The sequence below is a fragment of the Salmo trutta genome, chromosome 3, assembly GCF_901001165.1.
Source record: "Salmo trutta chromosome 3, fSalTru1.1, whole genome shotgun sequence".
NCBI lineage: Eukaryota > Metazoa > Chordata > Actinopteri > Salmoniformes > Salmonidae > Salmo > Salmo trutta.
Genome location: NC_042959.1, coordinates 27,762,767 through 27,788,405, shown reverse-complemented (window position 1 = coordinate 27,788,405; position 25,639 = coordinate 27,762,767). Strand labels below are relative to the sequence as shown.

The 25,639-nt window shown below is 40.6% G+C and overlaps 2 protein-coding genes across 4 annotated transcripts; both read right to left on the bottom strand.

The window, feature by feature from the left end:
• Positions 1-1,228: 1,228 nt before the first annotated feature.
• LOC115171635 (adhesion G protein-coupled receptor E1-like) lies at positions 1,229-10,853 on the bottom strand. Of its 3 annotated transcripts, none has more exons than XM_029728637.1 (11): positions 6,903-7,560; positions 6,751-6,789; positions 6,025-6,084; positions 4,683-4,811; positions 4,527-4,564; positions 4,319-4,435; positions 4,084-4,246; positions 3,524-3,646; positions 3,216-3,382; positions 2,909-3,073; positions 1,229-1,928 (listed from the first exon to the last, which is right to left on the bottom strand). In XM_029728637.1, exons 1-11 carry the CDS (start codon positions 7,084-7,086, stop codon positions 1,782-1,784), a joined length of 1,332 nt encoding a protein of 443 aa, XP_029584497.1. In that variant the 5' UTR covers positions 7,087-7,560; the 3' UTR covers positions 1,229-1,781. The 3 variants fall into 3 exon arrangements, with proteins under 3 accessions (XP_029584497.1, XP_029584506.1, XP_029584513.1); XM_029728646.1 differs by having other exon boundaries at positions 1,229-1,925; XM_029728653.1 differs by lacking the exons at positions 6,751-6,789; positions 6,903-7,560 and adding an exon at positions 10,403-10,853.
• A 1,486-nt stretch (positions 10,854-12,339) lies between these two features.
• On the bottom strand, positions 12,340-24,677 carry LOC115171650 (adhesion G protein-coupled receptor E1). The gene is made up of 12 exons (XM_029728664.1): positions 24,631-24,677; positions 23,241-23,368; positions 19,589-19,627; positions 18,863-18,922; positions 17,486-17,614; positions 17,330-17,367; positions 17,122-17,238; positions 16,889-17,051; positions 16,288-16,410; positions 15,980-16,146; positions 15,673-15,837; positions 12,340-14,692 (listed from the first exon to the last, which is right to left on the bottom strand). Exons 2-12 carry the CDS (start codon positions 23,263-23,265, stop codon positions 14,546-14,548), a joined length of 1,173 nt encoding a protein of 390 aa, XP_029584524.1. The 5' UTR covers positions 23,266-23,368; positions 24,631-24,677; the 3' UTR covers positions 12,340-14,545.
• Positions 24,678-25,639: the final 962 nt, after the last annotated feature.

Below are 25,639 nucleotides of genomic sequence, written 5' to 3'. Positions count from 1 at the left end.
GAAGTTTTAAGAGCTAATGAGAGATATCAAAGTCATGATGTCACGAATATCTTCGTCTTCAGACGATATAACGAAATCATCGTCGGAAAAGGTAGACCAATACGCAGCAGAGTCGATAGAGTTCATCTTGAACATTTAATGAAATTCAACACGAATACAAAAACAACAAACAAGAAAACGAACGATACACTGACAGTCTGCAAAGCAAAGCTCAACACAGCACAATCACCCACAAATCCCAAACACAAACACACCCTACTATATGAGACTCTCAATCAAAGGCAGATAGACAACACCTGCCTTCAACTGAGAGTCCCAACCCCAATTAACCAAACAGACATACATTCACTAGACTCCTCATAGAAATACCTAAACATAAACCAACACCCGGAATTACTAAAACAAACACCCTTTTAACAAAACACAACACCCTGAACCACATAAAACAAATACCCTCTGTCACACCCTGACCAAACTACAAAACAATTAACCTTATATACTGGCCAGGACGTGACACATGATAATGATGGCAAATGCATTTGTGTGATAAACAGCCTGTTGGAAAATTAAGAAGCAACTATGATCAAATGGTGGGAGACTTCAGATTTACGATATTAATATCACTCACACTATGTTCCTTCATGATGATCAACAGTAAGTTTCAGGGCAGACATACATTTATCTAGTCTGGCTGACACAAAACGCGAAGTCTTCCTGACAAAGCTATCTCTCTCTGTGCACTTATCGTCACTAGTTACTACAGCCACAAAGTCATAAGCCCGCTTATTTCTAAAATGTCTCTTCTTAATTAAAATTTGATTTGAAACATAACCCTAACCATATGCCTAACCCTAACCTTAAATTAAGACCATAAAGCTTATTTTTGGGGGGGATGGGGGATTTTTATGATACAGCCCAGGTTTGGAACGCTCTTTCTTATTGGTCTATGAACTAATTTACTGCCTGGTGATGTCACCAGCAAGTCAAAACTCCATCCTACCAAAACAGGCTGACATTTCAAACAGCTCTTACACTAAAAGGGCATTATCATAATGTCCACAATTTCACAGTCTTATTCCAACCTCAAAGTGTTTAAATATACATAAAACTCAGGAAATCATGTTCTTGACTGCATTGGGCCTTTAAGTCAGTTTGGGTGTTTGGAAGTCTTTACACCATGTGGGCAGTTCTGTCGGCCTAGCTTAATGAGAGGCAAAAAACCCCAATGTTTTGGGTGAGCAATGATCAAATTCATTGTACTTTCAGGACGATGTCGTACTTATTTTTGAAGAAACGGACAACTCATATTTAGATATTTATATCAGAATGGAGGAAAGAATAGCGAGATGATTTTTGGATATAAATACCTTCTCAAGCACTGTAAAATAAACAGGAAAAATATTACTGTCACTTAAAATAACTCAGTTACAACAACAACCAAGTGGCATAATACTGGACAAATGCAGCGTTGAGTGGATATACCACTATTCTCCTCTCTACAAATTACACACCATGTTTAAGAGTAAAAGGATTTATGTATGTTGCCATAGAGATGAGAGCTCATCTGTTACACTCCAGAACTGATAAGAGTTCTATACATGAGATATTGTATGTCTATTAACATAAAGTTGTGTTCTTATATTTTTGTTTGTTTGATACATTGTTATACTACTAAAATAAAAAGTGATGGCATGTGGATGTCCTTGCAAGCCAAGAGACAATGTTACAAATTCATTCCAAGTAAAGCTTTTCTTCTAACACAAATAGTTCAAATCCATGTCTTATTTTCTATTGAGTTGTACATCCTGTTTCAGACGGTATCCTCCACGGCGTTTGCGGCTGACAAAGCGACACCACAGGGTTGTGATCAGGGACAGGACCACACAAGTCAGTGCCACAAAAAAACCCACCAACATCACCAACGACTGCTGCCAACGAGAAATAACAAGCATCAGACACACACCATCTAGACAGTATGAACATGTCAAACACACAGCTGAGCCTCCAAAACAACATCAGCACTTAAGCACTCAACAAGCATCAAACTCCCCTAAATAATGTGACAAATGAATCAAACACTTACATTTAGTATTTTAAAACATGAACATTTTCAGATTAACCAAAGGAAGTCTCTGACACACATATCTGGGAATATATTTTCTCCCCCTTCAGATGAGCTATAGTAGCTACAGTAGGTTTCCATCCATTTGGTGACAGATCTACATGGGAATACTCTAAAATCTGCACTAAAACAATATGTACATTTTCCCACCAGATGTGTTTCATCAAATTGACTTGTTGCGGATAAAAGGCTGTGCTTGATGACATAGTGCAGATAAAAATACCCTTTGAGGTAAAATGTCCATGTACCGAATAAAAACTACAAGTTAAATGGGTTTACATGGCATTTTCAACTCTGAGGGTTTTCTCACAATTTTTATTTTTTGGGGCGCTTTATAGCAAATGTGCCCATTCCGGTATTGGAACGTGCCCTGAAGACCACAGCGCTATTTGAAAGCAGCATCAAGCTCATCACCATGCACATTCACCACCCCATGAAGTTCAACATAAACATATTTAATCTGTTGCCTAATAAACTGCATGCTTTCCTGACAAGTCGTAGTGGGAGGACCACACCCGTCATAGCTTGACTCCAAGTTTACTTCGATATGATGGTTATTATATCAATATTTGGCCATAAAAGCATTTCCACTGACATTTCTTGCATAATTATTTTTACCGACACAAAAAGATCCCACCTAGTCTAGCTTATTTTGTTTTCTTGACATATATGAAATTTTCCAAAACATTTTCTGCTTCCATCAGGCCTGTCATGCCATTTTTCATCCGACATGTACTTTACTCGCATAAAAAGGTTTGATGGAAAACTGGTTAGTGTTCTCATTACCTTTTCCTGATGGATTCCCTCCAGCAGAGTGTATGTGCTGAGATGGTTGCAGGAGCACACAGTTTGGTTGGAGTTTGACATCACTGAGGTGCAACCCCGCCCAGACCACACCCCCGGTCCATTCTCATCCGACCAATAAACACAGGTGGGGTCAACATCACTGGACTAGGATACAGTGTATATGGGTTGGGGTCAATTCCATTTAGACTCAGTCATTTCAGGAAAGAATTTGACTTAATGGAAAATATATCAATGAAAAACATGTTTTACTGACAGTCAGAAACTATTAAGTAGAGACAAGTGTTACCTGCAGGTGATTGAAGGTGAGATTAATCAGTGGGGGCAGGTTTGTTGTGTTGGAGTTGCTAACTGACACCGTCACAGCACTGGACATGAGCTGCTGGCTCTGATGAGAAGTGCTGTCCTTCAGACTATCCAGATTCTTATAGCTGAGCAGAACGACAAACGCAAACCCTGCACATAAAAAACAACACAAGAAAACAAAAAGGCCTGATACAAAAACATGTACAACTCACAATATCCCAAGTGAATCCATCAATGTGTGCCTTTAATAATATTTTTAGCAGATGATTGGTACTGTAGGACTGCGGCTACCTGGGTAATTCTGGTAATCTCCAATCACCGTCTCCCAGGTGGTGTCAAGTTGAGTGTTCTCATTGGTCAGGCTGACTGGTCCTTTAGGTGGAGTCTTGTCTCTCCTCACCAGAATCTTAAACTCTGTTTTTCAAAATATTGACAAAATCAACACAGACCAGAAATCACCATTACTGAAAGAACACAATATTGCATTACTTATATTTTAACATTGACACAATCTAATGTGCTTGTTAGTGCTCCGTTTATGATCAGTATGGGAAAGGGGGATACCTAGTCAGTTGTCCAACTGAATGTATTCAACTGAATTGTGTCCTTTGCAATTAACCCAACCACTCTGAATCAGAGAGGTGCGGGCAGCTGCCTTAAATCAACATCCACATCTTTGGTGCCCATGGAACAATGGGTTAACTGCCTTGCTCAGGGTCAGAATGACAGATTTTTACCTTGTCAGCTTGGGGATCCAATCCAGCAACCTTCCGGTTACTGGTCCAACGTTCTCACCACTAGGCTACCTGCCGCCCCATTGTAAACATGTACTCAGTGTGTGTGTGTGTTACCTGTGTGGTTGGTCTTTATCCTGGTCACGTTCTCTGTCAGCAGTGGAGCGATCAGTCTGATCGAGATTTCAATGGTCTTCAGTAACTTAGTCACTTCACTGCTACTACGGTGACCATTGGACTGGAGGTCCAGTTGAAGAACATCAGTGGTATTAACCAGTAACTAGAGAAGAGAGACATAAGGGTTTTGTACATGTGTGTGCGTTTGCATGTGTGTTTCTGTGTGGTGACTTACTGTCAAAAGCACATCTCCAGTTGACAGCGGTCTTGTAGGTCCAGACAACGTAGAGTTGTTCAACACCAAACAGTTGTTTCTCAACAGAGACAAGAAACTGTCATAGCCTGGTAGAGTCTGGGAGGAAAATGCATAAAAACATTTCAAGATCAAGGAAAAATACCCTTTTCTCAATTAATAATGTAATATTTCTAAAGTAAAGCTTTACCTGTCCAGGCTGTGTTTCGTACCGGTCACAATTAAGCTCTAAAGTGAAAACATGGAGACATTATCTCAATACCCTTCTACAGTACACTATGTACAGACCTGTGCATGATAAAGGAGTACATCATGGACGACTGGTGGAATGGTGCTTGACTCTCACCTACACACTTATTTTGGTTTTTGCCAAAGTTAGTAAATCCAGCAGGACACTGGCACCAGTAACTGCCAATCAGGTTTTGACAGATGCCCCCCTCTCCACATACTCCGTCTGTACTACACTCGTCAATGTCTGAAAGAGAAAGAGAGAGATGGCGAATTAAGGGAGAGAGGATGAAAGTCTGGGATGACAAGGAAAGGACGTCACACACAAACATTTTACCAGTGATATTCTCAGGCTCTAATCTAAACCCAGGAAGACACAGTATTAAACAGCCTGTGGTGTTGACGCATGTTCAATTGTCCCCACAGACGGGGAGAATGTCTATACACTCGTTGTGATCAAAATGGGACAGTCAGAAGACTCAAGAAGGATTGTGCTTCTCTCACCTACACACGAAGGTTGTCCTTCATTTTACATTTTAGTCATTTAGCAGACGCTCTTATCCAGAGCGAGTTACAGTAGTGAATGAATACATTTCATACATGGCCCCACGTGGGAATCAAACCCACAACCCTGGCATTGCAAACACCATGCGTTGCAAACACCATGCTTTACCAACTGAGCTACAGATGGGGCCAGAGTTCCTAAATCCATTGGGACACTGGCACAGGTAGCTACCCACCTGATTAAACCCCTACAACTCATCCAGAACGCCGCAGCCCGTCTGGTGTTCAACCTTCCCAAGTTCTCTCACGTCACCCCGCTCCTCCGCTCTCTCCACTGGCTTCCAGTTGAAGCTCGCATCCGCTACAAGACCATGGTGCTTGCCTACGGAGCTGTGAGGGGAACGGCACCTCCGTACCTTCAGGCTCTGATCAGTCCCTACACCCAAACGAGGGCACTGCGCTCATCCACCGCTGGCCTGCTGGCCCCCCTACCTCTGAGGAAGCACAGTTCCCGCTCAGCCCAGTGAAAACTGTTCGCTGCTCTGGCACCCCTATGGTGGAACAAGCTCCCTCACGACGCCAGGACAGCGTAGTCAATCAACACCTTCCGGAGACACCTGAAACCCCACCTCTTTAAGGAATACCTAGGATAGGATAAAGTAATCCTTCTTATCCCCCCCCCCCCAAAAGATTTAGATGCACTATTGTAAAGTGGTTGTTCCACTGGATATCATAAGGTGAATGCACCAATTTGTAAGTCGCTCTGGATAAGAGCGTCTGCTAAATGACTTAAATGTAAATGTAAATTAAGACAGGTTTCCCATTTCCCACAAATATTTGGGAACTCAACACACTCGTCTATGTCTGAAAGAGAAAGCGTGTGGTGAGGATGAAGTGGAGATGGGGAGATGAGGGTGAGAGTCTCTGATTATAAGGATGATACACATAATTCTTACCCATGCATTGTTGAGTGGCACCAGAAGTCAATAAACTTGGAAAAACAGACACAGCAATACCTAAAAAATACATAAATTCTAAAAGCTTTAACAGGAGCAAGGTATTGTGTTTCATTTGAAAACAGCATAACATTTTGTAAAAGCAGAATATTTCAGGTCATCCCAACCCCTCAACCTTTGACCTCCTAACAGCTAATTCCATGGGCGAAAGCACATGATAATGTTGAAGCAAGCTGAAATGTCCCCACAGATGAGTGAGTTGTTACTGCACTCGTCGATATCTAAATGACACCACATGTACAAAAGAATGTTATGACACGTGTAATGTCGTTACATGTCCATTTAAAAGCACTGGTTTTGGCTAGTCCTGCTTACATACGATTCACTCTCAAACTCAAGGTAGCCATAAGAGTATTAGTTCAAAGCTCTATACATCAGAGGAAAATAATGTTTAAAGTTATGACAGATCATATTTAAGTCACAATAAATACATATTTTTCTGAATAAAGACCCCCCTTAAAGTGAATGGTTTTAATGTTCTTGAGCAAGGTCTGGTTAATGCTGGAGAATGAACAAATGAGCCATGTATAAATTGCTGATATAGGTGAACATTACTGATCAACTTAACAATACAATTTTACAAAAATGAAGTCTAAAACCTTCACATTCAGTTTTCATCATCATCACAAATAGCATAACACAAAATCCCCTTAGCTTCAGCCCCACCTTCCTGTGGCTCTCCATGACCATAGTCCTTGAGAAGCGCTAAATGAAGACATAAAAGAAAGGTTGAACTGCACACATACATATAATATATAGCTTTTAAACAGACTCAGTGATGATATGTTGGTCAAATAAAAAGCTGAACATTTACTGACCCAGAATCAGGAGATATATAATTGCTCCCATGCTCTCTGACAGGCGGTGAGTTAATGTCACACGCCAGCTTGGCTTTAATTCTAAATAATGGTTTGATAACATCACGCACGTGGTAAGAACAGTGAAGTAAAAATAGCTAATCTTATCTAGCAACATCTTTCTCTTTAAACAGCAACCGCCCATAAAAACCCACTCCTCATTTAGTGGTATCGATATGACTCCAAAACGTATTCTTCAGTGTCAAAATTGACTACCAATTGTAAATAGGATAATTTGTCATAAAGTCAGTCTTTAACTGTGAGATTGTGGTCGTGACTACTGCATCACAACATAAATGAAGGTTGGGTTTGTTGAAATGGAGTGTAATGGATGCAATGGAGTGAATGGAATATTATCAAACCCATGAAAACCATGTTTTTTATACCATTCCATTTACTCCATTCCAACCATCTCCACAGCTTTTCAATACTGCCCACATGCCCACAGCTGGCAGCACACAAGTAATCATCAATTCGGAGAGCAGCTGCACCCGACCCAATCGTAATGCCTGTGGTTAATTTGGATTAACTTTGGATTTCTATATGGGGCTAGTTAGGGACCATCTGTAAATTACACAATGTACATGGGATGGTATGTTAACCTGTTGGGGATAGGGGGCAGTATTTGCACGGCCGGATAAAAAACGTACCCGATTAAACTGGTTACTACTCCTGCCCAGTAACTAGAATATGCATATAATTGTTTGATTTGGATAGAAAACACCCTAAAGTTTCTAAAACGGTTTGAATGGTGTCTGTGAGTATAACAGAACTCATATGGCAGGCCAAAACCTGAGAAGATTCCAAACAGGAAGCGCCCTCTCTGACCATTTCTTGGCCTTCTTTGTCATCTCTATCCAAAATAAAGGATCTCTGCTGTAACGTGAAACTTTCTAAGGCTCCCATAGGCTCTCAGAAGGCGCCAGAACGTTGAATGATGACTCTGCAGTTACTGGCTGAAAAACAGTAGCGCATTTGGTAAGTGGTCGATCTGAGAACAATGAGACGGGCGCGGCGTGCACGTGAGGAGTCCATTTTACTTTCTCAGTCTTTGAACGAAAACAACGACTCCCGGTCGGAATATTATCGCTATTTTACGAGAAAAATCGCATAAAAATTGATTTTAAACAGCGTTTGACATGCTTCGAAGTACGGTAATGGAATATTTAGAAATGTTTTGTCACGAAACGCGCCGGGCGCGTCACCCTTCGTTACCCTTCGGATAGTGTCTTGAACGCACAAACAAAACGCCGCTATTTGGATATAACTATGGATTATTTGGAACCAAACCAACATTTGTTGTTTAAGTAGAAGTCCTGGGAGTGCATTCTGACGAAGAACAGCAAAGGTAATCCAATTTTTCTTGTAGTAAATCTGAGTTTGGTGAGTATCAAACTTGGTGGGTGTCAAAATAGCTAGCCTGTGATGGCCGGGCTATCTACTCAGAATATTGCAAAATGTGCTTTCACCGAAAAGCTATTTTAAAATCGGACACCACGATTGCATAAAGGAGTTCTGTATCTATAATTCTTAAAATAATTGTTATGTTTTTTGTGAACGTTTATCGTGAGTAATTTAGTAAATTCAACGGAAGTGTTCGGTGGGAATGCTAGTCACATGCTAGTCACATGCTAAAGTAAAAAGCTGGTTTTTGATATAAATATGAACTTGATTGAACAAAACATGCATGTATTGTATAACATAATGTCCTAGGAGTGTCATCTGATGAAGATCATCAAAGGTTAGTGCTGCATTTAGCTGTGGTTTTGGTTTTTGTGACATTATATGCTAGCTTGAAAAATGGGTGTCTGATTATTTCTGGCTGGGTACTCTGCTGACATAATCTAATGTTTCGCTTTCGTTGTAAAGCCTTTTGGAAATCGGACAGTGTGGTTAGATTAACGAGAGTCTTGTCTTTAAAATGGTGTAAAATAGTCATATGTTTGAGAAATTGAAGTAATGGCATTTCGAAGGTATTTGAATATCGCGCCACATTTTTTATCCGGCCGTGCAAATACTGCCCCCTACCCTAGAGAGGTTAAAGCTATTTGGAATATGTTGAGAGGTTGTACTGATGTACTGATGTTAATGTGATATAATTGTATTTCTGTTCAAAGTTTAACTCAGTCATCGGCACACCCCCAGGGACACAGACAAGACAAGGCGTCAGGTGACAGCCTGTTCTAGGTTCAAGTATAAAACCCCCACCCAGAATTACTTTCTTCAGACCAGCTTACCTCAGAAGAGAGAGCCAAGGTTTGACAATGCATTCCTCTACTGAACAGAGACCAGGCCTCCACTCCATTACGAGTTGGCCAATAGGTTTGACCATCCAATTCCTCTACTGAAAGTTAACTACACCACGTGGTTAACTTTTAGACTATCGATACCGACAGAATAAGAACAAGTCATTGATATTAATTACTAGTCTGCAGCTAAGTACTCAATATTGTCGAACGCGAAGACCGACGAAACATCCATTCTATAACGACATTAATGAATGTCGCTTTGAAAGATCCATTCTAACCGAGAGAGAGAACTCTCCAACAGAACGACCTTTCCAACGAAGATCACGACGACACACTGAGCGTAAATATATATATTGATTGCAATTGTTTCCGAATGAATGAGCGTTCATGTGCAAAGGATTAGCATATCAATGGTTTATATTTATCAACTCTGTAGGGCCTTCTCAGCTGCCCCCACCCCCCTTGTTTGTTTAACAGGCCGCCATGCCTGTTTAGCCCACTAGGGCACATTACTCCACCAATGCTATGTAACGATAACCAACTGTTTGTATGCTTTCTGTGAATTACTAAGTTTAGTAAATAAATGATTTTAAGACAATTGACGTATGGATGACTCTTAGTAAAGGCTGGTTTCGTGCAGATACAACAATTTACGACATTTGGAATGAGACTGGACGAGGTAGAATACACCATTTAAACCAGAAGATAATCCGTCCAATACTATAATATAATATATAATGTTATAATATAGGAAGGTTATATTAGGAAAATTATAACTTTGTAATCTGAATATTTTCCTTGGTGCCCCGATCTCCTAGTTACAGTTAAACGATTAATCAGTTTAATCGCGTAATAATAATTACAGGGAGTTAATTGATAAACATGTCTTCAGTTTAATGGTGCCCAAAGACACGACAACACTATGTACAGACCTGTCCATGATAAAGGAGTACATCATGGACGACAGGTGGAATGGTGCTTGACTCTCACCTACACACTTAGTTTGGTTTTTGCTAAAGTTAGTATATCCAGCAGGACACTGGCACCAGTAACTGCCATTCAGGTTTTGTCCTGGGTAAATAAAACTTGACAAGGAATGTAATGGTGGTTCAGTAGTCAGCCAGTACATGGAAGACAGACAAAAGTTAGCCACCTTAGAGTATTTAGACAAAACCCAACACAACAACACCCAAGAAGAAATGTGTCTCTCACCTGCACACTGAGTTTCTGTTGCCATAGCTACTGAATCCTGTGTGACACTTGCACAGGTAGCTGCCCAGCTGATTGAGATCGATTCCCCGTTCCCAACTAATATGTTGGTTCTCAACACACATCTATGTCTGACAGAGAAAGGGGGAAGGGAAAAGTAGTGGAGATGGAAAGATGATTAAAGATTGTATGTTGACAAAGAGAGGGGATAATGCCTCACACGTTAACACAGTCACACTTTAAATAAGATTGTATTGACCACCACATCAATCAAAGCCAAGCGATCTGAAGCCAGAATAGCATTGACAGTAGTAGCTTTCAACGGTGTTGATACAAGTTGAATAGCCTACAGATGTTCTTCTCATTTAAGCACTCATTATATCTACATGAGGGAGATAAGAGGTGAATTTAGAAAGTACAGCACCAGTCCAAAGTTAGGACACACCTACTCATTCAAGGGGTTTTCTTTATTTTTACTATTTTCTACAATAGTGAAGACATCAAAACTATGAAATAATACATATGGAATCATGTTGTAACCAGAAAAAGTGTTAAACAAATCAAAACAAATCAAAATAGATTTAATGTGTTAGATTCTTTAAAGTAGCCACCATTTGCCTTGATGACAGCTTTGCACACTATTGGCATTCTCTCAACCAGCTTTACCTGGAATGCTTTTCTGGCAGTCTTGGAGTTCCCACATATGCTGACCACTTGTTGGCTGCTTTCCTTCACTCTGTGGTCCAACTCATCCTAAACCATCTCAATTAGGTTGAGGTCAGGTGATTGTGGAGGCCAAGTCATCTGATGCAGCACTCCATCACTCTCCTTCTTGGTCAAATAGCCCTTACACAGGCTGGAGGTTTGTTTTTGGGTCATTGTTCTGTTGAAAAACAAATTATAGTCCCACTAAGCACAAACCAGACGGGATGGCGTATCGCTGCAGAATGCTGTGGTAGACATGCTGTTTAAGTGTGCCTTGAATTCTACATAAATCACTGACAGTGTCACCAGCAAAGCACCTCCACACCATCATACCTCCTACTTCATGCTACACGGTGGGAACCACACATGCGGAGATTATCCGTTCACCTGCTCTGCGTCTCACAAAGCCACGGCGGTTGGAACCATAAATCTCAAATTTGGACTCATCAGACCAAAGGACAGATTTTCACCGGTCTAATGACCATTGCTCGTGTTTCTTAGCCCAAGCAAGTCTCTTCCTCTTATTGGTGTCCTTCAGAAGTGGTTTCTTTGCAGCAATTTGACCGTGAAGGCCTGATTCACGCAGTCTCCTCTGAACAGTTCATGTTGAGATGTGTCTGTTACTTGAACTCTCTGAAGCATTTATTCGGGCTGCAATTTCTGAGGGTGGTAACTCTAATGAACTTACCTTCTGCAGGAGAGGTAACTGGGTCTTCCTTTCCTGTGGTGGTCCTCATGAGAGCCAGTTTCATCATAGCGCTTGATGGTTTTTGCGACTGCCCATGAAGAAACTTTCAAAGTTCTAGAAATGTTCCACATTGACTGACCTTCATGTCTTAAAGTAATGATGGACTGTCGTTTCTTTTGCAATTATGTTAGCACAGCTGAAAACTGTTGTACTGATTAAAGAAGCAATAAAACTGGCCGCCTTTAGACTAGTTGAGGTTCTGGAGCATCAGCGTTTTGTGCGTTCGATTACAGGATGAAAATGGGAAGAAACTTGTCAATCTGTTCTTGTTCTGAGAAATTAAGGCTGTTCCATGTGAGAAATTGGTCAATTAGCCTTTTAAAATGATAAGCTTGGATTAGCTAAAACAACGTGCCAGTGCAACACAGGAATGATGGTTGCTGATAATGGGCCTATGTACGTCTATGTAGATATTCCATTAAAAATAAGCCGTTTCCAGCTACAATAGTCATTTACAACATTAACAATGTCTACACTGTATTACTTATCAAATTGATGTTATTTTAATGGACAAAACATGTGCTTTTCTTTCAAAAACAAGGACATTTCAATGATGATGTGTTGGTCAAATAAAAAGCAGAAAATTGACTGACCCACAATCAGTAGAAATAGAATGTCTCCCATGATCTCTGACAGCTGGTGAGTTAATGTCACATGTCAGCTTGGTTTTTGTTCTAAAGAATAATTTGGGGACCTCACGGATGTGGTTAGCGCAGGGAAGTAAAAATATTTCCCCATAACTAACAACGGAAAATTATTTTAAGTCGAAAACAAAGAGGAACTGACTGGGTAGCATGAGAAGACCATTTGCATCAGGTTGATTTGTCTAGTTCTGCGTAGACCACGTCCATGAGTTCCATCCCTGAATTAGACTCTAGTGTAGAGGGTCTGTCTCCAAGATCAGACATAAGAGGACACATTGATCTAAAACACCAACATGCACAGTATAGACTCTTATCAACAGGGCCACTTAAACCAGCTGCCTTACCAAAAGTAGATTAAGAATCCATATTTCACTCTGAAGCACTGCTACTTATCTTTTTCTCTCCTTTTCAAAATGTCTTGCTCTTGATTTCTTTTGAAGATGTCTGACCTTTATGCAAATTTTAAAAGTTACTGCATCAGCATTTCTCGTAACTTTCACTTTCTCACTTGCTCTATCAGCATTGACGGGAAAGGGGTTTGAATGCTTAACATTTAGTGTGTCTTTGTGATTACACAAATTAAGAGGGTTTCTGGGTTTTTCTTCAAGTGGTGGTGGGACTGTTTGTCCATGAAATCAATCATTTTCCTGACGAATTCTCCCTCCATAGCCGAAGCATCCTAATACATTGAAAGGTTACATTATCTAAATTTATGTTAGCTCAAAAGGTAGGTCGATTAACCAATGAAGAGAGAAGTTTCAAGAGCTAATGAGAGATATCAAAGTCATGATAATGATGGCAAATGCATTTGTGTGATAAACAGCCTGTTGGAAAATTAAGAAGCAACTATGATCAAATGGTGGGAGACTTTAGATTTACGATATTAATATCACTCACACTATGTTCCTTCATGATGATCAACAGTAAGTTTCAGGGCAGACATACATTTATCTAGTCTGGCTGACACAAAACGCGAAGTCTTCCTGACAAAGCTATCTCTCTCTGTGCACTTATCGTCACTAGTTACTACAGCCACAAAGTCATAAGCCCGCTTATTTCTAAAATGTCTCTTCTTAATTAAAATTTGATTTGAAACATAACCCTAACCATATGCCTAACCCTAACCTTAAATTAATACCATAAAGCTTATTTTTGGGGGGGATGGGGAATTTTATGATACAGCCCAGGTTTGGAACGTTCTTTCTTATTGGTCTATGAACTAATTTACTGCCTGGTGATGTCACCAGCAAGTCAAAACTCCATCCTACCAAAACAGGCTGACATTTCAAACAGCTCTTACACTAAAAGGGCATTATCTTAATGTCCACAATTTCACAGTTTTATTCCAACCTCAAAGTGTTTAAATATACATAAAACTCAGGAAATCATGTTCTTGACTGCATTGGGCCTTTAAGTCAGTTTGGGTGTTTGGAAGTCTTTACACCATGTGGGCAGTTCTGTCGGCCTAGCTTAATGAGAGGCAAAAAAAACCAATGTTTTGGGTGAGCAATGATCAAATTCATTGTACTTTCAGGACGATGTCGTACTTATTTTTGAAGAAACGGACAACTCATATTTAGATATTTATATCAGAATGGAGGAAAGAATAGCGAGATGATTTTTGGATATAAATACCTTCTCAAGCACTGTAAAATAAACAGGAAAAATATTACTGTCACTTAAAATAACTCAGTTACAACAACAACCAAGTGGCATAATACTGGACAAATGCAGCGTTGAGTGGATATACCACTATTCTCATCTCTACAAATTACACACCATGTTTAAGAGTAAAAGGATTTATGTATGTTGCCATAGAGATGAGAGCTCATCTGTTACACTCCAGAACTGATAAGAGTTCTATACATGAGATATTGTATGTCTATTAACATAAAGTTGTGTTCTTATATTTTTGTTTGTTTGATACATTGTTATACTACTAAAATAAAAAGTGATGGCATGTGGATGTCCTTGCAAGCCAAGAGACAATGTTACAAATTCATTCCAAGTAAAGCTTTTCTTCTAACACAAATAGTTCAAATCCATGTCTTATTTTCTATTGAGTTGTACATCCTGTTTCAGACGGTATCCTCCACGGCGTTTGCGGCTGACAAAGCGACACCACAGGGTTGTGATCAGGGACAGGACCACACAAGTCAGTGCCACAAAAAAACCCACCAACATCACCAACGACTGCTGCCAACGAGAAATAACAAGCATCAGACACACACCATCTAGACAGTATGAACATGTCAAACACACAGCTGAGCCTCCAAAACAACATCAGCACTTAAGCACTCAACAAGCATCAAACTCCCCTAAATAATGTGACAAATGAATCAAACACTTACATTTAGTATTTTAAAACATGAACATTTTCAGATTAACCAAAGGAAGTCTCTGACACACATATCTGGGAATATATTTTCTCCCCCTTCAGATGAGCTATAGTAGCTACAGTAGGTTTCCATCCATTTGGTGACAGATCTACATGGGAATACTCTAAAATCTGCACTAAAACAATATGTACATTTTCCCACCAGATGTGTTTCATCAAATTGACTTGTTGCGGATAAAAGGCTGTGCTTGATGACATAGTGCAGATAAAAATACCCTTTGAGGTAAAATGTCCATGTACCGAATAAAAACTACAAGTTAAATGGGTTTACATGGCATTTTCAACTCTGAGGGTTTTCTCACAATTTTTATTTTTTGGGGCGCTTTATAGCAAATGTGCCCATTCCGGTATTGGAACGTGCCCTGAAGACCACAGCGCTATATGAAAGCAGCATCAAGCTCATCACCATGCACATTCACCACCCCATGAAGTTCAACATAAACATATTTAATCTGTTGCCTAATAAACTGCATGCTTTCCTGACAAGTCGTAGTGGGAGGACCACACCCGTCATAGCTTGACTCCAAGTTTACTTCGATATGATGGTTATTACATCAATATTTGGCCATAAAAGCGTTTCCACCGACATTTCTTGCATAATTATTTTTACCGACACAAAAAGATCCCACCTAGTCTAGCTTATTTTGTTTTCTTGACATATATAAAATTTTCCAAAACATTTTCTGCTTCCATCAGGCCTGTCATGCCATTTTTCATCCGACATGTACTTTACTCGCATAAAAAGGTTTGATGGAAAACTGGTTAGTGTTCTCATTACCTTTTCCTGATGGATTCCCTCCAGCAGAGTGTATGTGCTGAGATGGTTGCAGGAGCACACAGTTTGGTTGGAGTTTGACATCACTGAGGTGCAACCCCGCCCAGACCACACCCCCGGTCCATTCTCATCCGACCAATAAACACAGGTGGGGTCAACATCACTGGACTAGGATACAGTGTATATGGGTTGGGGTCAATTCCATTTAGACTCAGTCATTTCAGGAAAGAATTTGACTTAATGGAAAATATATCAATGAAAAACATGTTTTACTGACAGTCAGAAACTATTAAGTAGAGACAAGTGTTACCTGCAGGTGATTGAAGGTGAGATTAATCAGTGGGGGCAGGTTTGTTGTGTTGGAGTTGCTAACTGACACCGTCACAGCACTGGACATGAGCTGCTGGCTCTGATGAGAAGTGCTGTCCTTCAGACTATCCAGATTCTTATAGCTGAGCAGAACGACAAACGCAAACCCTGCACATAAAAAACAACACAAGAAAACAAAAAGGCCTGATACAAAAACATGTACAACTCACAATATCCCAAGTGAATCCATCAATGTGTGCCTTTAATAATATTTTTAGCAGATGATTGGTACTGTAGGACTGCGGCTACCTGGGTAATTCTGGTAATCTCCAATCATCGTCTCCCAGGTGGTGTCAAGTTGAGTGTTCTCATTGGTCAGGCTGACTGGTCCTTTAGGTGGAGTCTTGTCTCTCCTCACCAGAATCTTAAACTCTGTTTTTCAAAATATTGTCAAAATCAACACAGACCAGAAATCACCATTACTGAAAGAACACAATATTGCATTACTTATATTTTAACATTGACACAATCTAATGTGCTTGTTAGTGCTCCGTTTCTGATCAGTATGGTGCTCAGATTGCAGTACCTGCGAGGTGGTCAGTAAATGGGAAAGGGGGATACCTAGTCAGTTGTCCAACTGAATGTATTCAACTGAATTGTGTCCTTTGCAATTAACCCAACCCCTCTGAATCAGAGAGGTGCGGGCAGCTGCCTTAAATCAACATCCACATCTTTGGTGCCCATGGAACAATGGGTTAACTGCCTTGCTCAGGGGCAGAATGACAGATTTTTACCTTGTCAGCTTGGGGATCCAATCCAGCAACCTTCCGGTTACTGGTCCAACGTTCTCACCACTAGGCTACCTGCCGCCCCATTGTAAACATGTACTCAGTGTGTGTGTGTGTGTTACCTGTGTGGTTGGTCTTTATCCTGGTCACGTTCTCTGTCAGCAGTGGAGCGATCAGTCTGATAGAGATTTCAATGGTCTTCAGTAACTTAGTCACTTCACTGCTACTACGGTGACCATTGGACTGGAGGTCCAGTTGAAGAACATCAGTGGTATTAACCAGTAACTAGAGAAGAGAGACAAGGGTTTTGTACGTGTGTGTGCGTTTGCATGTGTGTTTCTGTGTGGTGACTTACTGTCAAAAGCACATCTCCAGTTGACAGCGGTCTTGTAGGTCCAGACAACGTAGAGTTGTTCAACACCAAACAGTTGTTTCTCAACAGAGACAAGAAACTGTCATAGCCTGGTAGAGTCTGGGAGGAAAATGCATAAAAACATTTCAAGATCAAGGAAAAATACCCTTTTCTCAATTAATAATGTAATATTTCTAAAGTAAAGCTTTACCTGTCCAGGCTGTGTTTCGTACCGGTCACAATTAAGCTCTAAAGTGAAAACATGGAGACATTATCTCAATACCCTTCTACAGTACACTATGTACAGACCTGTGCATGATAAAGGAGTACATCATGGACGACTGGTGGAATGGTGCTTGACTCTCACCTACACACTTATTTTGGTTTTTGCCAAAGTTAGTAAATCCAGCAGGACACTGGCACCAGTAACTGCCAATCAGGTTTTGACAGATGCCCCCCTCTCCACATACTCCGTCTGTACTACACTCGTCAATGTCTGAAAGAGAAAGAGAGAGATGGCGAATTAAGGGAGAGAGGATGAAAGTCTGGGATGACAAGGAAAGGACGTCACACACAAACATTTTACCAGTGATATTCTCAGGCTCTAATCTAAACCCAGGAAGACACAGTATTAAACAGCCTGTGGTGTTGACGCATGTTCAATTGTCCCCACAGACGGGGAGAATGTCTATACACTCGTTGTTATCAAAATAATATTGACGAGTCCAAGTCCCATCCCATGGGACAGTCAGAAGACTCAAGAAGGATTGTGCTTCTCTCACCTACACACGAAGGTTGTCCTTCATTTTACATTTTAGTCATTTAGCAGACGCTCTTATCCAGAGCGAGTTACAGTAGTGAATGAATACATTTCATACATGGCCCCACGTGGGAATCAAACCCACAACCCTGGCATTGCAAACACCATGCGTTGCAAACACCATGCTCTACCAACTGAGCTACAGATGGGGCCAGAGTTCCTAAATCCATTGGGACACTGGCACAGGTAGCTACCCACCTGATTAAACCCCTACAACTCATCCAGAACGCCGCAGCCCGTCTGGTGTTCAACCTTCCCAAGTTCTCTCACGTCACCCCGCTCCTCCGCTCTCTCCACTGGCTTCCAGTTGGAGCTCGCATCCGCTACAAGACCATGGTGCTTGCCTACGGAGCTGTGAGGGGAACGGCACCTCCGTACCTTCAGGCTCTGATCAGTCCCTACACCCAAACGAGGGCACTGCGCTCATCCACCGCTGGCCTGCTGGCCCCCCTACCTCTGAGGAAGCACAGTTCCCGCTCAGCCCAGTGAAAACTGTTCGCTGCTCTGGCACCCCTATGGTGGAACAAGCTCCCTCACGACGCCAGGACAGCGTAGTCAATCAACACCTTCCGGAGACACCTGAAACCCCACCTCTTTAAGGAATACCTAGGATAGGATAAAGTAATCCTTCTTATCCCCCCCCCCCAAAAGATTTAGATGCACTATTGTAAAGTGGTTGTTCCACTGGATATCATAAGGTGAATGCACCAATTTGTAAGTCGCTCTGGATAAGAGCGTCTGCTAAATGACTTAAATGTAAATGTAAATTAAGACAGGTTTCCCATTTCCCACAAATATTTGGGAACTCAACACACTCGTCTATGTCTGAAAGAGAAAGCGTGTGGTGAGGATGAAGTGGAGATGGGGAGATGAGGGTGAGAGTCTCTGATTATAAGGATGATACTAAAGACACATAATTCTTACCCATGCATTGTTGAGTGGCACCAGAAGTCAATAAACTTGGAAAAACAGACACAGCAATACCTAAAAAATACATAAATTCTAAAAGCTTTAACAGGAGCAAGGTATTGTGTTTCATTTGAAAACAGCATAACATTTTGTAAAAGCAGAATATTTCAGGTCATCCCAACCCCTCAACCTTTGACCTCCTAACAGCTAATTCCATGGGCGAAAGCACATGATAATGTTGAAGCAAGCTGAAATGTCCCCACAGATGAGTGAGTTGTTACTGCACTCGTCGATATCTAAATGACACCACATGTACAAAAGAATGTTATGACACGTGTAATGTCGTTACATGTCCATTTAAAAGCACTGGTTTTGGCTAGTCCTGCTTACATACGATTCACTCTCAAACTCAAGGTAGCCATAAGAGTATTAGTTCAAAGCTCTATACATCAGAGGAAAATAATGTTTAAAGTTATGACAGATCATATTTAAGTCACAATAAATACATATTTTTCTGAATAAAGACCCCCCTTAAAGTGAATGGTTTTAATGTTCTTGAGCAAGGTCTGGTTAATGCTGGAGAATGAACAAATGAGCCATGTATAAATTGCTGATATAGGTGAACATTACTGATCAACTTAACAATACAATTTTACAAAAATGAAGTCTAAAACCTTCACATTCAGTTTTCATCATCATCACAAATAGCATAACACAAAATCCCCTTAGCTTCAGCCCCACCTTCCTGTGGCTCTCCATGACCATAGTCCTTGAGAAGCGCTAAATGAAGACATAAAAGAAAGGTTGAACTGCACACATACATATAATATATAGCTTTTAAACAGACTCAGTGATGATATGTTGGTCAAATAAAAAGCTGAACATTTACTGACCCAGAATCAGGAGATATATAATTGCTCCCATGCTCTCTGACAGGCGGTGAGTTAATGTCACACGCCAGCTTGGCTTTAATTCTAAATAATGGTTTGATAACATCACGCACGTGGTAAGAACAGTGAAGTAAAAATAGCTAATCTTATCTAGCAACATCTTTCTCTTTAAACAGCAACCGCCCATAAAAACCCACTCCTCATTTAGTGGTATCGATATGACTCCAAAACGTATTCTTCAGTGTCAAAATTGACTACCAATTGTAAATAGGATAATTTGTCATAAAGTCAGTCTTTAACTGTGAGATTGTGGTCGTGACTACTGCATCACAACATAAATGAAGGTTGGGTTTGTTGAAATGGAGTGTAATGGATGCAATGGAGTGAATGGAATATTATCAAACCCATGAAAACCATGTTTTTTATACCATTCCATTTACTCCATTCCAACCATCTCCACAGCTTTTCAATACTGCCCACATGCCCACAGCTGGCAGCACACAAGTAATCATCAATTCGGAGAGCAGCTGCACCCGACCCAATCGTAATGCCTGTGGTTAATTTGGATTAACTTTGGATTTCTATATGGGGCTAGTTAGGGACCATCTGTAAATTACACAATGTACATGGGATGGTATGTTAACCTGTTGGGGATAGGGGGCAGTATTTGCACGGCCGGATAAAAAACGTACCCGATTAAACTGGTTACTACTCCTGCCCAGTAACTAGAATATGCATATAATTGTTTGATTTGGATAGAAAACACCCTAAAGTTTCTAAAACGGTTTGAATGGTGTCTGTGAGTATAACAGAACTCATATGGCAGGCCAAAACCTGAGAAGATTCCAAACAGGAAGCGCCCTCTCTGACCATTTCTTGGCCTTCTTTGTCATCTCTATCCAAAATAAAGGATCTCTGCTGTAACGTGACACTTTCTAAGGCTCCCATAGGCTCTCAGAAGGCGCCAGAACGTTGAATGATGACTCTGCAGTTACTGGCTGAAAAACAGTAGCGCATTTGGTAAGTGGTCGATCTGAGAACAATGAGACGGGCGCGGCGTGCACGTGAGGAGTCCATTTTACTTTCTCAGTCTTTGAACGAAAACAACGACTCCCGGTCGGAATATTATCGCTATTTTACGAGAAAAATCGCATAAAAATTGATTTTAAACAGCGTTTGACATGCTTCGAAGTACGGTAATGGAATATTTAGAAATGTTTTGTCACGAAACGCGCCGGGCGCGTCACCCTTCGTTACCCTTCGGATAGTGTCTTGAACGCACAAACAAAACGCCGCTATTTGGATATAACTATGGATTATTTGGAACCAAACCAACATTTGTTGTTTAAGTAGAAGTCCTGGGAGTGCATTCTGACGAAGAACAGCAAAGGTAATCCAATTTTTCTTGTAGTAAATCTGAGTTTGGTGAGTATCAAACTTGGTGGGTGTCAAAATAGCTAGCCTGTGATGGCCGGGCTATCTACTCAGAATATTGCAAAATGTGCTTTCACCGAAAAGCTATTTTAAAATCGGACACCACGATTGCATAAAGGAGTTCTGTATCTATAATTCTTAAAATAATTGTTATGTTTTTTGTGAACGTTTATCGTGAGTAATTTAGTAAATTCAACGGAAGTGTTCGGTGGGAATGCTAGTCACATGCTAGTCACATGCTAAAGTAAAAAGCTGGTTTTTGATATAAATATGAACTTGATTGAACAAAACATGCATGTATTGTATAACATAATGTCCTAGGAGTGTCATCTGATGAAGATCATCAAAGGTTAGTGCTGCATTTAGCTGTGGTTTTGGTTTTTGTGACATTATATGCTAGCTTGAAAAATGGGTGTCTGATTATTTCTGGCTGGGTACTCTGCTGACATAATCTAATGTTTCGCTTTCGTTGTAAAGCCTTTTGGAAATCGGACAGTGTGGTTAGATTAACGAGAGTCTTGTCTTTAAAATGGTGTAAAATAGTCATATGTTTGAGAAATTGAAGTAATGGCATTTCGAAGGTATTTGAATATCGCGCCACATTTTTTATCCGGCCGTGCAAATACTGCCCCCTACCCTAGAGAGGTTAAAGCTATTTGGAATATGTTGAGAGGTTGTACTGATGTACTGATGTTAATGTGATATAATTGTATTTCTGTTCAAAGTTTAACTCAGTCATCGGCACACCCCCAGGGACACAGACAAGACAAGGCGTCAGGTGACAGCCTGTTCTAGGTTCAAGTATAAAACCCCCACCCAGAATTACTTTCTTCAGACCAGCTTACCTCAGAAGAGAGAGCCAAGGTTTGACAATGCATTCCTCTACTGAACAGAGACCAGGCCTCCACTCCATTACGAGTTGGCCAATAGGTTTGACCATCCAATTCCTCTACTGAAAGTTAACTACACCACGTGGTTAACTTTTAGACTATCGATACCGACAGAATAAGAACAAGTCATTGATATTAATTACTAGTCTGCAGCTAAGTACTCAATATTGTCGAACGCGAAGACCGACGAAACATCCATTCTATAACGACATTAATGAATGTCGCTTTGAAAGATCCATTCTAACCGAGAGAGAGAACTCTCCAACAGAACGACCTTTCCAACGAAGATCACGACGACACACTGAGCGTAAATATATATATTGATTGCAATTGTTTCCGAATGAATGAGCGTTCATGTGCAAAGGATTAGCATATCAATGGTTTATATTTATCAACTCTGTAGGGCCTTCTCAGCTGCCCCCACCCCCCTTGTTTGTTTAACAGGCCGCCATGCCTGTTTAGCCCACTAGGGCACATTACTCCACCAATGCTATGTAACGATAACCAACTGTTTGTATGCTTTCTGTGAATTACTAAGTTTAGTAAATAAATGATTTTAAGACAATTGACGTATGGATGACTCTTAGTAAAGGCTGGTTTCGTGCAGATACAACAATTTACGACATTTGGAATGAGACTGGACGAGGTAGAATACACCATTTAAACCAGAAGATAATCCGTCCAATACTATAATATAATATATAATGTTATAATATAGGAAGGTTATATTAGGAAAATTATAACTTTGTAATCTGAATATTTTCCTTGGTGCCCCGATCTCCTAGTTACAGTTAAACGATTAATCAGTTTAATCGCGTAATAATAATTACAGGGAGTTAATTGATAAACATGTCTTCAGTTTAATGGTGCCCAAAGACACGACAACACTATGTACAGACCTGTCCATGATAAAGGAGTACATCATGGACGACAGGTGGAATGGTGCTTGACTCTCACCTACACACTTAGTTTGGTTTTTGCTAAAGTTAGTATATCCAGCAGGACACTGGCACCAGTAACTGCCATTCAGGTTTTGTCCTGGGTAAATAAAACTTGACAAGGAATGTAATGGTGGTTCAGTAGTCAGCCAGTACATGGAAGACAGACAAAAGTTAGCCACCTTAGAGTATTTAGACAAAACCCAACACAACAACACCCAAGAAGAAATGTGTCTCTCACCTGCACACTGAGTTTCTGTTGCCATAGCTACTGAATCCTGTGTGACACTTGCACAGGTAGCTGCCCAGCTGATTGAGATCGATTCCCCGTTCCCAACTAATATGTTGGTTCTCAACACACATCTATGTCTGACAGAGAAAGGGGGAAGGGAAAAGTAGTGGAGATGGAAAGATGATTAAAGATTGTATGTTGACAAAGAGAGGGGATAATGCCTCACACGTTAACACAGTCACACTTTAAATAAGATTGTATTGACCACCACATCAATCAAAGCCAAGCGATCTGAAGCCAGAATAGCATTGACAGTAGTAGCTTTCAACGGTGTTGATACAAGTTGAATAGCCTACAGATGTTCTTCTCATTTAAGCACTCATTATATCTACATGAGGGAGATAAGAGGTGAATTTAGAAAGTACAGCACCAGTCCAAAGTTAGGACACACCTACTCATTCAAGGGGTTTTCTTTATTTTTACTATTTTCTACAATAGTGAAGACATCAAAACTATGAAATAATACATATGGAATCATGTTGTAACCAGAAAAAGTGTTAAACAAATCAAAACAAATCAAAATAGATTTAATGTGTTAGATTCTTTAAAGTAGCCACCATTTGCCTTGATGACAGCTTTGCACACTATTGGCATTCTCTCAACCAGCTTTACCTGGAATGCTTTTCTGGCAGTCTTGGAGTTCCCACATATGCTGACCACTTGTTGGCTGCTTTCCTTCACTCTGTGGTCCAACTCATCCTAAACCATCTCAATTAGGTTGAGGTCAGGTGATTGTGGAGGCCAAGTCATCTGATGCAGCACTCCATCACTCTCCTTCTTGGTCAAATAGCCCTTACACAGGCTGGAGGTTTGTTTTTGGGTCATTGTTCTGTTGAAAAACAAATTATAGTCCCACTAAGCACAAACCAGACGGGATGGCGTATCGCGGCAGAATGCTGTGGTAGACATGCTGTTTAAGTGTGCCTTGAATTCTACATAAATCACTGACAGTGTCACCAGCAAAGCACCTCCACACCATCATACCTCCTACTTCATGCTACACGGTGGGAACCACACATGCGGAGATTATCCGTTCACCTGCTCTGCGTCTCACAAAGCCACGGCGGTTGGAACCATAAATCTCAAATTTGGACTCATCAGACCAAAGGACAGATTTTCACCGGTCTAATGACCATTGCTCGTGTTTCTTAGCCCAAGCAAGTCTCTTCCTCTTATTGGTGTCCTTCAGAAGTGGTTTCTTTGCAACAATTTGACCGTGAAGGCCTGATTCACGCAGTCTCCTCTGAACAGTTCATGTTGAGATGTGTCTGTTACTTGAACTCTCTGAAGCATTTATTCGGGCTGCAATTTCTGAGGGTGGTAACTCTAATGAACTTACCTTCTGCAGGAGAGGTAACTGGGTCTTCCTTTCCTGTGGTGGTCCTCATGAGAGCCAGTTTCATCATAGCGCTTGATGGTTTTTGCGACTGCCCATGAAGAAACTTTCAAAGTTCTAGAAATGTTCCACATTGACTGACCTTCATGTCTTAAAGTAATGATGGACTGTCGTTTCTTTTGCAATTATGTTAGCACAGCTGAAAACTGTTGTACTGATTAAAGAAGCAATAAAACTGGCCGCCTTTAGACTAGTTGAGGTTCTGGAGCATCAGCGTTTTGTGCGTTCGATTACAGGATGAAAATGGGAAGAAACTTGTCAATCTGTTCTTGTTCTGAGAAATTAAGGCTGTTCCATGTGAGAAATTGGTCAATTAGCCTTTTAAAATGATAAGCTTGGATTAGCTAAAACAACGTGCCAGTGCAACACAGGAATGATGGTTGCTGATAATGGGCCTATGTACGTCTATGTAGATATTCAATTAAAAATAAGCCGTTTCCAGCTACAATAGTCATTTACAACATTAACAATGTCTACACTGTATTACTTATCAAATTGATGTTATTTTAATGGACAAAACATGTGCTTTTCTTTCAAAAACAAGGACATTTCAATGATGATGTGTTGGTCAAATAAAAAGCAGAAAATTGACTGACCCACAATCAGTAGAAATAGAATGTCTCCCATGATCTCTGACAGCTGGTGAGTTAATGTCACATGTCAGCTTGGTTTTTGTTCTAAAGAATAATTTGGGGACCTCACGGATGTGGTTAGCGCAGGGAAGTAAAAATATTTCCCCATAACTAACAACGGAAAATTATTTTAAGTCGAAAACAAAGAGGAACTGACTGGGTAGCATGAGAAGACCATTTGCATCAGGTTGATTTGTCTAGTTCTGCGTAGACCACGTCCATGAGTTCCATCCCTGAATTAGACTCTAGTGTAGAGGGTCTGTCTCCAAGATCAGACATAAGAGGACACATTGATCTAAAACACCAACATGCACAGTATA

Excerpts from the sequence above, each read along its gene's own strand:
- LOC115171635 (XM_029728637.1), bottom strand. The coding sequence starts at position 7,086 with ATGGGCGGTTGCTGTTTAAAGAGAAAGATGTTGCTAGATAAGATTAGC. Across the intron at positions 3,383-3,523 it reads AGATTACCAGAATTACCCAG|GGTTTGCGTTTGTCGTTCTG; the intron begins GTAGCCGCAGTC and ends TTTTATGTGCAG. Across the intron at positions 1,929-2,908 it reads AGGGAATCCATCAGGAAAAG|CAGTCGTTGGTGATGTTGGT; the intron begins GTAATGAGAACA and ends TCTCGTTGGCAG.
- LOC115171650 (XM_029728664.1), bottom strand. The coding sequence starts at position 23,265 with ATGGCAACAGAAACTCAGTGTGCAG. Across the intron at positions 18,923-19,588 it reads TCATGGAGAGCCACAGGAAG|GTATTGCTGTGTCTGTTTTT; the intron begins GTGGGGCTGAAG and ends TGTATTTTTTAG. Across the intron at positions 16,411-16,888 it reads GATAAAGACCAACCACACAG|AGTTTAAGATTCTGGTGAGG; the intron begins GTAACACACACA and ends TTTGAAAAACAG.